A 17500-nucleotide genomic window follows, 5' to 3' on the forward strand; every position below is an offset into this window, starting at 1 on the left:
TGTATGATGTGTATGTGTGTATGTATGTGTGTGTCTGTGTGTGTAGTGTGTGTGTGTGGAGTGTGTGTATGTGTGTGTGTAGTGTGTGTGTCTGTGTGTAGTGTGTGTGTCTGTGTGTGTGTAGTGTGTGTGTCTGTGTGTGTGTGGTGTGTGTGTGTAGTGTGTATGTAGTGTGTGTGTGTATGTGTAGTGTGTGTGTCTGTGTAGTGTGTCTGTGTGTGAGTCTGTGTGTAATGTGTGTGTGTAGTGTGTGTGTGTAGTGTGTGTGTATGTGTGAGTGTCTGTGTGTGTGTGTCTGTGTGTGTGTGTGTCTGTGTGAGTGTCTGTGTGTGTGTCTGTGTGTGAGTCTGAGTGCCTGTGTGTATGTGTGTGTGTGTCTGTGTTTGTCTGTGTGTGTGTCTGTGTGTGTGTCTGTGTGTGAGTCTGAGTGTGTGTGTGTCTGTGTGTGTGTCTGTGTGTGTGTGAGTCTGTGTGTAATGTGTGTGTCTGTGTGTGTCTGTGTGTGTATGTGTGTGTCTGTGTGTGTCTGTGTATGTGTGTCTGTGTGTGTGTGTCTGTGTGTGTGTCTGTGTGTCTGTGTGTGTGTATGTGTGTGTGTCTGAGTGTGTGGTAGTGTAGTAGCGGTTAGCGCTACGAACCCGGCGACCCGGGTTCGATTCCCGCTCACGACCACCACCACCACCACCGCCAGCGACGATTCTCTGAACCGGTCCTGGGCCTCCCCTAGGTCGACTCAGCCTCACCTGAGTGTCTGGTGTAGCTGTGGTGTGTAGTGAACATCGCCAGCACTGGGGGAGAGACAAAGGCGGCCGGGCGTGTTGCTGGTGGCCACCCGCCCTCTCTCTGTCTGTGTGTAGCCACAGTGCCGGTAGCTTTCACAGGCTGCTGCTGCTACTCGCTACTAACAGCACTTGCCCCTACAGTCTGTTACAGGCTACACGGGGGATCTTTGCCTTTGTGTCTGTGACGAGACATGTCGGACCACCGCACGTGGCGAGCCCCTCAGGAGAAAAAAATCCATTATTGCGCGACAGGAAGTGACATCACCGCCGTTGTGTGGCGTCGCAGGAAGTGACATCGCAGGTGACGTCACCGCCATTGTTTGGGGGTCGGCAGGCGGTGGCGTCATGCTCATTGTGTTGTGTCGCAGGAAGTGACATCACGGCCGTTGTGTTGTGTCACAGGAAGTGACATCACCATCGATGTGTGGTATTGCAGGAAGTGACATCACCGCCGTTGTGTTGTGTCGCAGGAAGTGACATCACCGCCGTTGTGTTGTGTCGCAGGAAGTGACATCACTTCCATTGTGTGGTATTACAGGAAGTGACATCACCACCGTTGTGTTGTGTAGCAGGAAGTGACATCGCCGCCGTTGTGTTGTGTCGCAGGAAGTGACATCACCGCCGTTGTGTTGTGTCGCAGGAAGTGACATCACCGCCGTTGTGTTGTGTCGCAGGAAGTGACATCGCCGCCATTGTGTTGTGTCGCAGGAAGTGACATCACCGCCGTTGTGTTGTGTCGCAGGAAGTGACATCGCCGCCGTTGTGTTGTGTCACAGGAAGTGACATCGCCGCAGTTGTGTTGTGTCGCAGGAAGTGACATCACTTCCATTGTGTGGTATTACAGGAAGTGACATCACCGCCGTTGTGTTGTGTCGCAGGAAGTGACATCACCACCGTTGTGTTGTGTCGCAGGAAGTGACATCACCACCGTTGTGTGGTGTCGCAGGAAGTGACATCACCGCCGTTGTGTTGTGTCGCAGGAAGTGACATCGCCGCCGTTGTGTGGTGTCGCAGGAAGTGACATCGCCATAGATGTGTGGTATTGCAGGAAGTGACATCATCGCCGTTGTGTTGTGTCGCAGGAAGTGACATCACTTCCATTGTGTGGCATTACAGGAAGTGACATCACCGCCGTTGTGTTGTGTCACAGGAAGTGACATACCTTCCATTGTGTGGTATTGCAGGAAGTGACATCACCGATGTTGTGTGATATCCCAGGAAGTGACATCACCATCATACAGGAAGTGACATCACCATCATGTGATCTTGCAGGAAGTGACACCGCCACCGCACAGGAAGCGACGTCACCGCCACCGCACAGGAAGTGACGTCACTGCCACCGCACAGGAAGCGACACCACCGCACAGGAAGTGACGTCACCGCCACGTCACACAGGAAGTGACGTCACCGCCGCACAGGAAGCGACGTCATCGCGGCCCACCGCTCAGACGAGGAACTGAGCGACGAGGTTGGCCACGCCCAGCGCCATGACGAGGAGGTGGAAGACGGCCGAGGGCACGGAGAGGGAGCCCAGACGGCGGCGAGAGATGAGGTGGATGAGGCACGGGAAGACGAAGACGAAGACCAGCCCGCACAGAGCGCCTGAGTACCTGCAGGGTAGAGGGTCACGTTGGTCACTGGGTACTCACTGGGTACCCAGTGAGTACCCAGTGAGATGAGGTGGATGAGGCACGGGAAGACGAAGACCAGCCCGCACAGAGCGCCTGAGTACCTGCAGGGTAGAGGGTCACGTTGGTCACTGGGTACTCACTGGGTACCCAGTGAGTACCTAGTGAGTACCCAGTGAGTACCCAGAGAGATGAGGTGGATGAGGCACGGGAAGACGAAGACGAAGACCAGCCCGCACAGAGCGCCTGAGTACCTGCAGTGTAGTGGGTCACGTTGGTCACTGGGTACTCACTGGGCCCAGTGAGTACTCACTGGGTACTCACTGGGTACCCAGTGAGTACCCAGTGAGATGAGGTGGATGAGGCACGGGAAGACGAAGACGAAGACCAGCCCGCACAGAGCGCCTGAGTACCTGCAGGGTAGTGGGTCACGTTGGTCACTGGGTACTCACTGGGTACCCAGTGAGTACCCAGAGAGTACCCAGTTAGTACCCAGTTAGTACTCACTGAGTACCCAGTGAGTACCCACTGGGTACCCAGTGAGTACCTCACTGGGTACCCAGTGAGATGAGGTGGATGAGACAGAGACTAACTCACTGGGTACTCACTGGGTACTCACTGGGTACCCAGTGAGTACCCAGTGAGATGAGGTGGATGAGACAGAGACTAACTCACTAGGTACTCACTGGGTACCCAGTGAGTACCTAGTGAGTACTCACTGGGTACTCACTGGGTACCCAGTGAGTACCCAGTGAGTACCCAGTGAGTACTCAATGGGTACTCACTGAGTTCTACTCACACAGAGGCACACACAGAGACGGAGTGATGTGGTACAGGAGGACGTGGAGCTGAGTGGACTTGCCGATGACTGGTACCAGCGGTGTCAAGATCGGCCTCTGTGGAGGAGGCTCGTGAAGGAGGCTACTGGGCAGTTGGAGGCAGTCGCCCTCCAACAACAACGGAGGGCGGAGGAGCGACGCTCACAACAACGAGCGGAGCGCCGGGTGGCTAAAGCACAGCAGGTTGGCACAGTAGGGGGCACAGGTGGTGCATCAGCCAGTCATCTCAGTCAGTCGACCCGTGGCACCTGCTGGGTCTGCCCCGTGACCTCCTGCCAGCGGGCGTTCGACACTTCACGTGATAGCCTCAGGGTGCACATAGCCTGGCACAAGCGTCGTGGTGACGTCACTGCCACTTGGTAGCGAATGGCGGTTGTGTGTGTCTGTCTGTTGGTGTAGGTGTGAGTGTGACTGTGTTGGTATGTGAGTGTGTGTAGGTGTGTGTATGTATGTGTGTAGGTGTGAGTGTGACTGTGTTGGTATGTGAGTGTGTGTAGGTGTGTGTATGTATGTGTGTAGGTGTGAGTGTGACTGTGTTGGTATGTGAGTGTGTGTAGGTGTGAGTGTGACTGTGTGTGTATGTGAGTGTGTGTAGGTGTGTGTCTGTGTGTGTATGTGAGTGTGTGTAGGTGTGTGTATGTATGTGTGTAGGTGTGTGTGTGTCTGTGTGTGTGACTGTGTGTGTATGTGTGTGTGACTGTGTGTGTGACTGTGTGTGTCTGTGTGTGTGTGTGACTGTGTGTGTGACTGTGTGTGTCTGTGTGTGTGTGACTGTGTGTGTGACTGTGTGTGTCTGTGTGTGTGACTGTGTGTGTATGTGTGTGTGACTGTGTGTGTGACTGTGTGTGTCTGTGTGTGTGTGACTGTGTGTGTGACTGTGTGTGTCTGTGTGTGTGTGACTGTGTGTGTGACTGTGTGTGTCTGTGTGTGTGTGACTGTGTGTGTGACTGTGTGTGTCTGTGTGTGTGACTGTGTGTGTGACTGTGTGTGTCTGTGTGTGTGTGACTGTGTGTGTGACTGTGTGTGTCTGTGTGTGTGTGACTGTGTGTGTGACTGTGTGTGACTGTGTGTGTGACTGTGTGTGTCTGTGTGTGTGTGTCTGTGTGTGTGTGACTGTGTGTGTGACTGTGTGTGTCTGTGTGTGTGTCTGTGTGTGTACGTGAGTGTGTGTGTGTGTCTGTGTGTGTCTGTGTGTGTGTCTGTGTGTGTGTGACTGTGTGTGTGACTGTGTGTGTCTGTGTGTGTGTGTCTGTGTGTGTGTGTGTGTGTCTGTGTGTGTCTGTGTGAGTGTGACTGTGTGTGTATGTGTGTGTGTGTGTCTGTGTGTGTGTGTGTGTGTCTGTGTGTGTCTGTGTGTGTGTGACTGTGTGTGTCTGTGTGTGTGTGTCTGTGTGTGTCTGTGTGTGACTGTGTGTGTCTGTGTGTGTGTGACTGTGTGTGTCTGTGTGTGTCTGTGTGTGACTGTGTGTGTCTGTGTGTGACTGTGTGTGTCTGTGTGTGTGTGACTGTGTGTGTCTGTGTGTGTCTGTGTGTGACTGTGTGTGTCTGTGTGACTGTGTGTGACTGTGTCTGTGTGTCTGTGTGTGTGTGTGTGTCTGTGTGTGTCTGTGTGTGTGACTGTGTGTGTGTGTGACTGTGTGTGTGTGACTGTGTGTGTCTGTGTGTGTCTGTGTGTGTACGTGAGTGTGTGTGACTGTGTGTGTGTGAGTGTGACTGTGTGTGTCTGTGTGTGTGTGACTGTGTGTGTGTGTGACTGTGTGTGTCTGTGTGTGTGTGACTGTGTGTGTCTGTATGTGTGTGTCTGTGTGTGTCTGTGTGTGTGTGACTGTGTGTGTCTGTGTGTGTGTGTGTCTGTGTGTGACTGTGTGTGTGTGTCTGTGTCTGTGTGTATGAGTGTCTGTGTGTGTGTACCGAATGATGGAGCCGATGTTGGGGTAGAATCTCGCCACGAGCACCCCCAGCAGCACCAGCAGCACGTTCAGCCCCAGCACGTGCAGCAGACTGCACACACAGAGACACACAGACACACACAGAGACACACAGACACACACACACACAGTCACACACAGACACACACACACATACACACACAGAGACACACACACACACACATACACACACAGAGACACACACAGACACACACACAGAGACACACACAGACACACACACACAGACACACACAGACACACACAGAGACACACAGACACACACAGAGACACACACACACAGAGACACACACACACAGAGACACACACACAGACACACACAGAGACACACACACAGACACACACACTCACACACAGAGACACACACAGACACACAGAGACACACACACAGAGTCACACACATAGACACACACAGTACACACACACAGACACACACACACAGACACAAAGTCACAGACACACACAGACACACACAGACACACAGACACAGACAAATAGACACACACAGAGACACACACACAGTGAGCAGACGAGTGAGTGGAGTGAGTGAGTGTGTAAGTGAGTGTGTGAGTGAATGTGTCAGTGAATGAGTGGCTTAGTGAGTCAGTGAGTGGCTTAGTGAGTGAGTGGCTGAGTGAGTGAGTGAGTGGCTGGGTGAGTGAGTGGCTGGGTGAGTGAGTGGCTGAGTGAGTGAGTGGGTGGATGAGTGAGTGTGTGAGTGAGTGAGCGAGTGGCTGAGTGAGTGAGTGGGTGGATGAGTGAGTGTGTGAGTGAGTGAGTGGCTGAGTGAGTGAGTGAGTGGCTGAGTGAGTGGCTGAGTGAGTGGCTGAGTGAGTGCCTGGGTGAGTGAGTGAGTGGCTGAGTGAGTGAGTGGCTGAGTGAGTGAGTGTGTGAGTGAGTGAGTGGCTGAGTGAGTGAGTGAGTGGCTGAGTGAGTGAGTGGGTGAGTGAGTGAGTGGCTGAGTGAGTGAGTGAGTAGCTGGGTGACTGAGTGAGTGAGTGGCTGAGTGAGCTGTCATCACCTGGGGTAAGGGTCACCGAAGAAGTGAGTGAGTAGCTGAACCCGCACCATGTAAGCCAACAGTGGATAGACCGTCGTGAGCTGGAAGAGCAAAAAAATCCTCGCCGCCACAGCCATGAAATCATCGCTGGGAAGATTGTCCAGAAAGTTCTGACGGGGAAAAACACAACCACTGAAAACTCCCATAGACTCCAATGTTAAAGTGTCTACCCATAGACTCCAATGTTAAAGTGTCTACCCACAGACTCCAATGTTAAAGTGTCTACCCATAGACTCCAACGATAAAGTGTCTACCCATAGACTCCAACGTTAAAGTGTCTACCCATAGACTCCAACGTTAAAGTGTCTACCCATAGACTCCAATGTTAAAGTGTCTACCCATAGACTCCAGTGTTAAAGTGTCTACCCATAGACTCCAATGTTAAAGTGTCTACCCATAGACTCCAATTTTAAAGTGTCTACCCATAGACTCCAATGTTAAAGTGTCTACCCATATACTCCAATGTTAAAGTGTCTACCCATAGACTCCAATGTTAAAGCATCTACCCATAGACTCCAATGTTAAAGTGTCTACCCATAGACTCCAATGTTAAAGTGTCTACCCATAGACTCCAATGTTAAAGTGTCTACCCATAGACTCCAATGTTAAAGTGTCTACCCATAGACTCCAATGTTAAAGTCTCAACCCATAGACTTCAGTGTTAAAGTGTCTACCCATAGACTCCAATGTTAAAGTGTCTACCCATAGACTCCAACGTTAAAGTGTCTAGCCATAGACTCCAGTGTTAAAGTGTCTACCCATAGACTCCAATGTTAAAGTGTCTACCCATAGACTCCAATGTTAAAGTGTCTACCCATAGACTCCAATGTTAAAGTGTCTACCCATAGACTCCAACGTTAAAGTGTCTACCCATAGACTCCAACGTTAAAGTGTCTACCCATAGACTCCAATGTTAAAGTGTCTACCCATAGACTCCAATGTTAAAGTGTCTACCCATAGACTCCAATGTTAAAGTGTCTACCCATAGCCTCCAATGTTAAAGTGTCTACCCATAGACTCCAGTGTTAAAGTGTCTAACCATAGACTCCAATGTTAAAGTGTCTACCCATAGACTCCAATGTTAAAGTGTCTACCCATAGACTCCAATGTTAAAGTGTCTACCCATAGACTCCAATGTTAAAGTGTCTACCCATAGACTCCAATGTTAAAGTGTCTACCCATAGACTCCAACGTTAAAGTGTCTACCCATAGACTCCAATGTTAAAGTGTCTACCCATAGACTCCAACGTTAAAGTGTCTACCCATAGACTCCATTGGTGATGGTGATGATGATAATGATGATGGTAGTGATGGTAGTGATGATAGTGATGGTGATGATGGTAGTGATGGTAGTGATGTTAGTGAAGGTGATGGTAGTGATGGTAGTGATGGTGATGGTAGTGATGGTAGTGATGTTAGTGAAGGTGATGGTAGTGATGGTAGTGATGGTGATGATGGTAGTGATGGTAGTGATGGTAGTGATGGTGATGGTAGTGATGGTAGTGATGGTAGTGATGGTGGTGGTGGTGATGGTGGTGATGGTGGTGGTGATGGTGATGGTGGTGGTGATTGTAGTGATGATGATGGTAGTGATGGTGATTTACCTGTTCGATACACCGCTTAGACAGTGGTGGTAGTGATGGGAAGCAGATGAACACCACACTACCTACATAGAGGTAGGTGATGGTGATGATGATAGTGATGGTGGTGATGGTGATTTACCTGTTCGATACATCTCTTAGACAGTGGTGGTAGTGATGGGAAGCAGATGAACACCACACTACCTACATAGAGGTAGGTGATGGTAGTGATGGTAGTGATGGTGATGGTAGTGATGGTGATTTACCTGTTCAATGCATCTCTTAGACAGTGGTGGTAGTGATGGGAAGCAGATGAACACCACACTACCTACATAGAGGTAGGTGATGGTGATGATGGTAGTGATGGTGATTTACCTGTTCAATGCATCTCTTAGACAGTGATGGTAGTGATGGGAAGCAGATGAACACCACACTACCTACATAGAGGTAGGTGATGGTGATGGTAGTGATGGTAGTGATGGTAGTGATGGTAGTAGTGATGGTAGTGATGATGGTAGTGATGGTAGTGATGGTAGTGATGGTGATTTACCTGTTCAATGCATCTCTTAGACAGTGGTGGTAGTGATGGGAAGCAGATGAACACCACACTACCTACGTAAAGGTAGGTGATGGTGATGATGGTAGTGATGATGGTAGTGATGGTAGTGATGGTAGTGATGGTGATTTACCTGTTCAATGCATCTCTTAGACAGTGGTGGTAGTGATGGGAAGCAGATGAACACCACACTACCTACATAGAGGTAGGTGATGGTGATGATGGTAGTGATGGTAGTGATGGTAGTGATGGTAGTGATGGTGATGATGGTAATGATGATGGTAGTGATGGTGATGGTGGTGATGGTGATTTACCTGTTCAATGCATCTCTTAGAGAGTGGTGGTAGTGATGGGAAGCAGATGAACACCACACTACCTACGTAGAGGTAGGTGATGGTGATGATGGTAGTGATGGTGGTGATGGTGGTAGTGATGGTAGTGATGGTGATGATGGTGGTAGTGATGGTAGTGATGGTGATTTACCTGTTCGATACACCGCTTAGAGAGTGGTGGTAGTGATGGGAAGCAGATGAACACCACACTACCTACATAGAGGTAGGTGATGGTGATGATGGTAGTGATGATGGTAGTGATGGTGGTGATGGTGGTAGTGATGGTAGTGATGGTGATGATGGTGGTAGTGATGGTAGTGATGGTGATTTACCTGTTCGATACATCTCTTAGACAGTGGTGGTAGTGATGGGAAGCAGATGAACACCACACTACCTACATAGAGGTAGGTGATGGTGATGATGGTAGTGATGATGGTAGTGATGGTGATGGTGGTGATGTTAGTGATGGTGATGGTAGTAGTGATGGTAGTGATGGTGATGATGGTGATTTACCTGTTCGATACACCTCTTAGACAGTGGTGGTAGTGATGGGAAGCAGATGAACACCACACTACCTACATAGAGGTAGGTGATGGTGATGGTAGTGATGGTGGTGATGGTGATGGTGATGATGGTGATTTACCTGTTCAATGCATCTCTTAGACAGTGGTGGTAGTGATGGGAAGCAGATGAACACCACACTACCTACATAGAGGTAGGTGATGGTGATGATGGTAGTGATGGTAGTGATGGTAGTGATGGTAGTGATGGTGATGATGGTAATGATGATGGTAGTGATGGTGATGGTGGTGATGGTGATTTACCTGTTCAATGCATCTCTTAGAGAGTGGTGGTAGTGATGGGAAGCAGATGAACACCACACTACCTACGTAGAGGTAGGTGATGGTGATGATGGTAGTGATGGTGGTGATGGTGGTAGTGATGGTAGTGATGGTGATGATGGTGGTAGTGATGGTAGTGATGGTGATTTACCTGTTCGATACACCGCTTAGAGAGTGGTGGTAGTGATGGGAAGCAGATGAACACCACACTACCTACATAGAGGTAGGTGATGGTGATGATGGTAGTGATGATGGTAGTGATGGTGGTGATGGTGGTAGTGATGGTAGTGATGGTGATGATGGTGGTAGTGATGGTAGTGATGGTGATTTACCTGTTCGATACATCTCTTAGACAGTGGTGGTAGTGATGGGAAGCAGATGAACACCACACTACCTACATAGAGGTAGGTGATGGTGATGATGGTAGTGATGATGGTAGTGATGGTGATGGTGGTGATGTTAGTGATGGTGATGGTAGTAGTGATGGTAGTGATGGTGATGATGGTGATTTACCTGTTCGATACACCTCTTAGACAGTGGTGGTAGTGATGGGAAGCAGATGAACACCACACTACCTACATAGAGGTAGGTGATGGTGATGGTAGTGATGGTGGTGATGGTGATGGTGATGATGGTGATTTACCTGTTCAATGCATCTCTTAGACAGTGGTGGTAGTGATGGGAAGCAGATGAACACCACACTACCTACATAGAGGTAGGTGATGGTGGTGATGGTAGTGATGGTGATTTACCTGTTCGATACACCTCTTAGACAGTGGTGGTAGTGATGGGAAGCAGATGAACACCACACTACCTACATAGAGGTAGGTGATGGTAGTGATGGTAGTGATGATGGTAGTGATGGTGGTGATGGTAGTGATTGTGATTTACCTGTTCGATACACCGCTTAGACAGTGGTGGTAGTGATGGGAAGCAGATGAACACCACACTACCTACATAGAGGTAGGTGATGGTGATGATGGTAGTGATGGTGATGGTAGTGATGGTGGTGATGATGTTAGTGATGGTAGTGATGGTGATTTACCTGTTCGATACACCGCTTATACAGTGGTGGTAGTGATGGGAAGCAGATGAACACCACACTACCTACGTAGAGGTAGGTGATGGTGATGATGGTAGTGATGGTAGTGATGGTGATGGTAGTGATGGTGGTAGTGATGGTGGAAGTGATGGTGATGATGGTGATTTACCTGTTCGATACACCTCTTAGACAGTGGTGGTAGTGATGGGAAGCAGATGAACACCACACTACCTACATAGAGGTAGGTGATGGTGATGATGGTAGTGATGGTGGTGATTGTGATTTACCTGTTCGATACACCGCTTAGACAGTGGTGGTAGTGATGGGAAGCAGATGAACACCACACTACCTACATAGAGGTAGGTGATGGTGATGATGGTAGTGATGGTGATTTACCTGTTCGATACATCTCTTAGACAGTGGTGGTAGTGATGGGAAGCAGATGAACACCACACTACCTACATAGAGGTAGGTGATGGTGGTGATGATGGTAGTGATGGTGATTTACCTGTTCGATGCATCTCTTAGAGAGTGGTGGTAGTGATGGGAAGCAGATGAACACCACACTACCTACATAGAGGTAGGTGATGGTGATGATGGTAGTGATGGTGATTTACCTGTTCGATGCATCTCTTAGACAGTGGTGGTAGTGATGGGAAGCAGATGAACACCACACTACCTACATAGAGGTACGTGCTCCCCACCAGCAAGTATCCCACGGCCAGATCACGAACCTGCAGCCGCCCACATCCACCTCAGCGTCAGCAATCCGTCAGTCAGTCACTCAGTCAGTCAGTCAGTCACTCAGTCAGTCAGTCAGTCAGTTAGTCAGTTAGTTAGTTAGTCACTCAGTCAGTCAGTCAGTCACTCAGTCACTCAGTCAGTCACTCCGTCAGTCAGTCACTCAGTCAGTCAGTCACTCAGTCAGTCAGTTAGTCACTCAGTCAGTCACTCAGTCACTCAGTCACTCAGTCACTCAGTCAGTCACTCCGTCAGTCAGTCAGTCACTCAGTCACTCAGTCAGTCAGTCACTCAGTCAGTCAGTCAGTCACTCAGTCAGTCAGTTAGTCACTCAGTCAGTCACTCAGTCACTCACTCAGTCACTCACTCAGTCACTCACTCAGTCACTCAGTCACTCCCTCAGTCACTCACTCAGCCACTCAGTCAGTCACTCAGTCACTCAGTCACTCAGTCACCCACTCAGTCAGTCACCCACTCAGTCACTCACTCAGTCACTCACTCAGTCACTCACTCAGTCACTCAATGACTCACTCAGTCACTCACTCACGTTGTGGTGTGCGTGCCGGTTGTTCTTGAGCAGTGTGATGACGCAGTTGTGGATGAAGTAGGCGAGAGTGAGGACGCCACTCATCACTGGGAAGTTGACGTTAAACTCTGTGGGGGGAACAAGTCACTCAGTCAATCAGTTAGTCAGTGAGTCACTCAGTCAGTCACTCAGTCAGTCAGTCACTCAGTCAGTCACTCAGTGAGTCACTCAGTGAGTCAGTTAGTCACTCAGTGAGTCAGTTAGTCACTCAGTGAGTCAGTCAGTCACTCAGTGAGTCAGTCACTCAGTTAGTCACTCAGTCACTCAGTGAGTCAGTGAGTCAGTCAGTCACTCAGTGAGTCAGTCAGTCAGTCAGTCACTCAGTGAGTCAGTCACTCAGTGAGTCAGTCAGTCACTCAGTTAGTGAGTCAGTCACTCAGTGAGTCAGTGAGTCAGTCAGTGAGTCAGTCAGTCAGTCACTCAGTCACTCAGTCAGTGAGTCAGTTAGTCAGTCAGTTAGTCAGTCAGTCACTCAGTGAGTCAGTCAGTCAGTCACTCAGTGAGTCAGTCACTCAGTGAGTCAGTCAGTCACTCAGTGAGTCAGTCAGTCAGTCACTCAGTGAGTCAGTTAGTCAGTCAGTCAGTCACTCAGTGAGTCAGTCAGTCACTCAGTGAGTCAGTCAGTCACTCAGTGAGTCAGTCAGTCAGTCACTCAGTGAGTCAGTTAGTCAGTCAGTCAGTCACTCAGTGAGTCAGTTAGTCAGTCACTCAGTGAGTCAGTCACTCAGTCAGTCAGTCACTCAGTCAGTCAGTCACTCAGTCAGTCAGTCACTCAGTGAGTCAGTCAGTCACTCAGTGAGTCAGTCAGTCAGTCACTCAGTGAGTCAGTCACTCAGTCAGTCAGTCACTCAGTCAGTGAGTCAGTCAGTCACTCAGTGAGTCAGTCACTCAGTGAGTCAGTCAGTGAGTCAGTCAGTCACTCAGTGAGTCAGTCACTCAGTGAGTCAGTCACTCAGTCAGTCACTCAGTCACTCAGTGAGTCAGTCACTCAGTGAGTCAGTCAGTCACTCAGTCAGTGAGTCAGTCAGTCAGTCACTCAGTGAGTCAGTCACTCAGTCAGTCAGTCACTCAGTCAGTGAGTCAGTCAGTCACTCAGTGAGTCAGTCACTCAGTGAGTCAGTCAGTCAGTGAGTCAGTGAGTCAGTCAGTCACTCAGTGAGTCAGTCACTCAGTGAGTCAGTCACTCAGTCAGTCACTCAGTCACTCAGTGAGTCAGTCACTCAGTCAGGTAGTCAGTCAGTCACTCAGTCAGTCAGTCAGTCACTCACTCACACGCTCACTCAGTCAGTCAGTCACTCAGTCAGTCAGTCAGTTAGTTAGTCAGTCACTCACTCACACGCTCACTCATCACCGGGAAGTTGACGTTAAACTCTGCGGGGGGAATAAGTCACTCAGTCAGTCAGTCAGTCACTCAGTGAGTCAGTCAGTCAGTGAGTCAGTGAGTCAGTCAGTCACTCAGTGAGTCAGTCACTCAGTCAGTCACTCAGTCACTCAGTGAGTCAGTCACTCAGTGAGTCAGTCAGTCACTCAGTCAGTGAGTCAGTCAGTCAGTCACTCAGTGAGTCAGTCACTCAGTCAGTCAGTCACTCAGTCAGTGAGTCAGTCAGTCACTCAGTGAGTCAGTCACTCAGTGAGTCAGTCAGTCAGTGAGTCAGTGAGTCAGTCAGTCACTCAGTGAGTCAGTCACTCAGTGAGTCAGTCACTCAGTCAGTCACTCAGTCACTCAGTGAGTCAGTCACTCAGTCAGGTAGTCAGTCAGTCACTCAGTCAGTCAGTCAGTCACTCACTCACACGCTCACTCAGTCAGTCAGTCACTCAGTCAGTCAGTCAGTTAGTTAGTCAGTCACTCACTCACACGCTCACTCATCACCGGGAAGTTGACGTTAAACTCTGCGGGGGGAATAAGTCACTCAGTCAGTCAGTCACTCAGTGAGTCAGTTAGTCAGTCAGTCAGTCACTCAGTCAGTCAGTCACTCAGTCAGTCACTCAGTCAGTCAGTTAGTCAGTCAGTGAGTTAGTTAGTCAGTCAGTCAGTCACTCAGTTAGTCAGTCAGTCACTCAGTCACTCAGTGAGTCAGTCAGTCAGTCACTCAGTCAGTCAGTCAGTCAGTCACTCAGTGAGTCAGTCAGTCAGTCACTCAGTCAGTCACTCAGTCAGTCAGTCAGTCACTCAGTGAGTCAGTTAGTCAGTCAGTCACTCAGTTAGTCAGTCAGTCACTCAGTCAGTCACTCAGTTAGTCAGTCAGTCACTCAGTCAGTCACTCAGTCACTCAGTGAGTCAGTCACTCAGTCAGGTAGTCAGTCAGTCACTCAGTCACTCACTCACACGCTCACTCAGTCAGTCAGTCACTCAGTCAGTCAGTTAGTTAGTCAGTCACTCAGTCAGTCACTCAGTCACTCAGTGAGTCAGTCACTCAGTCAGGTAGTCAGTCAGTCAGTCAGTCACTCACTCACACGCTCACTCAGTCAGTCAGTCACTCAGTCAGTCAGTCAGTTAGTCAGTCACTCACTCACACGCTCACTCACTCAGTGAGAAGTTGACGTTAAACTCTGCGGGGGGAATAAGTCACTCAGTCAGTCAGTCAGTCACTCAGTGAGTCAGTTAGTCAGTCAGTCAGTCACTCAGTTAGTCAGTCAGTCACTCAGTCAGTCACTCAGTCACTCAGTGAGTCAGTCAGTCACTCAGTCAGTGAGTCAGTCAGTCAGTCACTCAGTGAGTCAGTCACTCAGTCAGTCAGTCACTCAGTCAGTGAGTCAGTCAGTCACTCAGTGAGTCAGTCACTCAGTGAGTCAGTCAGTCAGTGAGTCAGTGAGTCAGTCAGTCACTCAGTGAGTCAGTCACTCAGTGAGTCAGTCACTCAGTCAGTCACTCAGTCACTCAGTGAGTCAGTCACTCAGTCAGGTAGTCAGTCAGTCACTCAGTCAGTCAGTCAGTCACTCACTCACACGCTCACTCAGTTAGTCAGTCACTCAGTCAGTCAGTCAGTCAGTTAGTTAGTCAGTCACTCACTCACACGCTCACTCATCACCGGGAAGTTGACGTTAAACTCTGCGGGGGGAATAAGTCACTCAGTCAGTCAGTCAGTCACTCAGTGAGTCAGTCAGTCAGTGAGTCAGTGAGTCAGTCAGTCACTCAGTGAGTCAGTCACTCAGTCAGTCACTCAGTCACTCAGTGAGTCAGTCACTCAGTGAGTCAGTCAGTCACTCAGTCAGTGAGTCAGTCAGTCAGTCACTCAGTGAGTCAGTCACTCAGTCAGTCAGTCACTCAGTCAGTGAGTCAGTCAGTCACTCAGTGAGTCAGTCACTCAGTGAGTCAGTCAGTCAGTGAGTCAGTGAGTCAGTCAGTCACTCAGTGAGTCAGTCACTCAGTGAGTCAGTCACTCAGTCAGTCACTCAGTCACTCAGTGAGTCAGTCACTCAGTCAGGTAGTCAGTCAGTCACTCAGTCAGTCAGTCAGTCACTCACTCACATGCTCACTCAGTCAGTCAGTCACTCAGTCAGTCAGTCAGTCAGTTAGTCAGTCACTCACTCACACGCTCACTCATCACCGGGAAGTTGACGTTAAACTCTGCGGGGGGAATAAGTCACTCAGTCAGTCAGTCAGTCACTCAGTGAGTCAGTCAGTCAGTGAGTCAGTGAGTCAGTCAGTCACTCAGTGAGTCAGTCACTCAGTCACTCAGTGAGTCAGTCACTCAGTGAGTCAGTCAGTCACTCAGTCAGTGAGTCAGTCAGTCAGTCACTCAGTGAGTCAGTCACTCAGTCAGTCAGTCACTCAGTCAGTGAGTCAGTCAGTCACTCAGTGAGTCAGTCACTCAGTGAGTCAGTCAGTCAGTGAGTCAGTCAGTCACTCAGTGAGTCAGTCACTCAGTGAGTCAGTCACTCAGTCAGTCACTCAGTCACTCAGTGAGTCAGTCACTCAGTCAGGTAGTCAGTCAGTCACTCAGTCAGTCAGTCAGTCACTCACTCACACGCTCACTCAGTCAGTCAGTCACTCAGTCAGTCAGTCAGTTAGTTAGTCAGTCACTCACTCACACGCTCACTCATCACCGGGAAGTTGACGTTAAACTCTGCGGGGGGAATAAGTCACTCAGTCAGTCAGTCACTCAGTGAGTCAGTTAGTCAGTCAGTCACTCAGTTAGTCAGTCAGTCACTCAGTCAGTCACTCAGTCAGTCAGTTAGTCAGTCAGTGAGTTAGTTAGTCAGTCAGTCAGTCACTCAGTTAGTCAGTCAGTCACTCAGTCAGTCACTCAGTCACTCAGTGAGTCAGTCAGTCAGTCACTCAGTCAGTCACTCAGTCAGTCAGTCAGTCACTCAGTGAGTCAGTCAGTCAGTCACTCAGTCAGTCACTCAGTCAGTCAGTCAGTCACTCAGTGAGTCAGTTAGTCAGTCACTCAGTTAGTCAGTCAGTCACTCAGTCAGTCACTCAGTTAGTCAGTCAGTCACTCAGTCAGTCACTCAGTCACTCAGTGAGTCAGTCACTCAGTCAGGTAGTCAGTCAGTCACTCAGTCACTCACTCACACGCTCACTCAGTCAGTCAGTCACTCAGTCAGTCAGTTAGTTAGTCAGTCACTCAGTCAGTCACTCAGTCACTCAGTGAGTCAGTCACTCAGTCAGGTAGTCAGTCAGTCAGTCAGTCACTCACTCACACGCTCACTCAGTCAGTCAGTCACTCAGTCAGTCAGTCAGTTAGTCAGTCACTCACTCACACGCTCACTCACTCAGTGAGAAGTTGACGTTAAACTCTGCGGGGGGAATAAGTCACTCAGTCAGTCAGTCAGTCACTCAGTGAGTCAGTTAGTCAGTCAGTCAGTCACTCAGTTAGTCAGTCAGTCACTCAGTCAGTCACTCAGTCACTCAGTGAGTCAGTCACTCAGTCAGGTAGTCAGTCAGTCACTCACTCACACGCTCACTCAGTCAGTCACTCAGTCAGTCAGTCAGTTAGTTAGTCACTCACTCACACGCTCACTCACTCAGTCAGTCACTCAGTCAGTCACTCAGTCAGTCACTCAGTCAGTCACTCAGTCAGTCACTCAGTCAGTCAGTCACTCAGTCACTCAGTCAGTCACTCAGTCACTCAGTCAGTCACTCAGTCAGTCAGTCACTTAGTCACTCAGTCAGTCACTCAGTGAGTCAGTCAGTGAGTCACTCAGTCACTCAGTCAGTTACTGAGTCACTCGGTCAGTCAGTCAGTCAGTCACTCACTCAGTCAGTCACTCAGTCAATCAGTCAGTCACTCAGTCAGTCACTCAGTCAGTCAGTCACTCAGTCAGTCAGTCACTCAGTCAGTCACTCAGTCACTCAGTCAGTCAGTCACTGAGTGAGTCAGTCAGTCAGTCACTCAGTCACTCAGTCAGTCACTGAGTCAGTCACTCAGTCAGTCAGTCAGTCACTAATGCAGTCACTCAGTCAGTCAATCACTCAGTCAGTCAGTCACTCATTCAGTCACTCAGTCAGTCAGTCACTCATTCAGTCAGTCAGTCAGTCACTCAGTCAGTCAGTCACTCAGTGACTCAGTCAGTCACTCAGTCAGTCAGTCACTCAGTTAGTTACTCAGTCAGTCACTCA

General features: G+C 49.5%; 2 protein-coding genes across 2 annotated transcripts in view; both read right to left on the reverse strand.

Annotated features, from left to right (window-relative positions):
* The window catches only part of LOC142922837 (uncharacterized), a 2811-nt gene extending 860 nt beyond the window's left edge, over positions 1-1951 (reverse strand). The window contains exons 1-2 of the mRNA XM_076063767.1: positions 1945-1951; positions 1-732 (exon numbers count right to left, since the gene is read on the reverse strand). The exon at positions 1-732 is cut by the window's left edge and continues 106 nt beyond it. Of these exons, the coding sequence (XP_075919882.1) occupies positions 1-732; positions 1945-1951 (739 nt within the window). The remainder of the gene's footprint in view (positions 733-1944) is intronic.
* LOC116937635 (neutral amino acid transporter 9-like) overlaps positions 375-17500 on the reverse strand; it is a 62732-nt gene continuing 45606 nt past the window's right edge. Inside the window, exons 10-14 of the mRNA XM_076063771.1 lie at positions 11896-12002; positions 11225-11341; positions 6217-6365; positions 5161-5250; positions 375-2392 (exon numbers count right to left, since the gene is read on the reverse strand). Of these exons, the coding sequence (XP_075919886.1) occupies positions 2227-2392; positions 5161-5250; positions 6217-6365; positions 11225-11341; positions 11896-12002 (629 nt within the window). The 3' untranslated portion in view covers positions 375-2226. The remainder of the gene's footprint in view (positions 2393-5160; positions 5251-6216; positions 6366-11224; positions 11342-11895; positions 12003-17500) is intronic.

Source organism: Petromyzon marinus, unplaced genomic scaffold (assembly GCF_048934315.1).
Source record: "Petromyzon marinus isolate PM22_M1 ecotype Great Lakes invasive population unplaced genomic scaffold, UKy_Petmar_22M1.pri1.0 PM_Scaffold_184, whole genome shotgun sequence".
Lineage (NCBI taxonomy): Eukaryota > Metazoa > Chordata > Hyperoartia > Petromyzontiformes > Petromyzontidae > Petromyzon > Petromyzon marinus.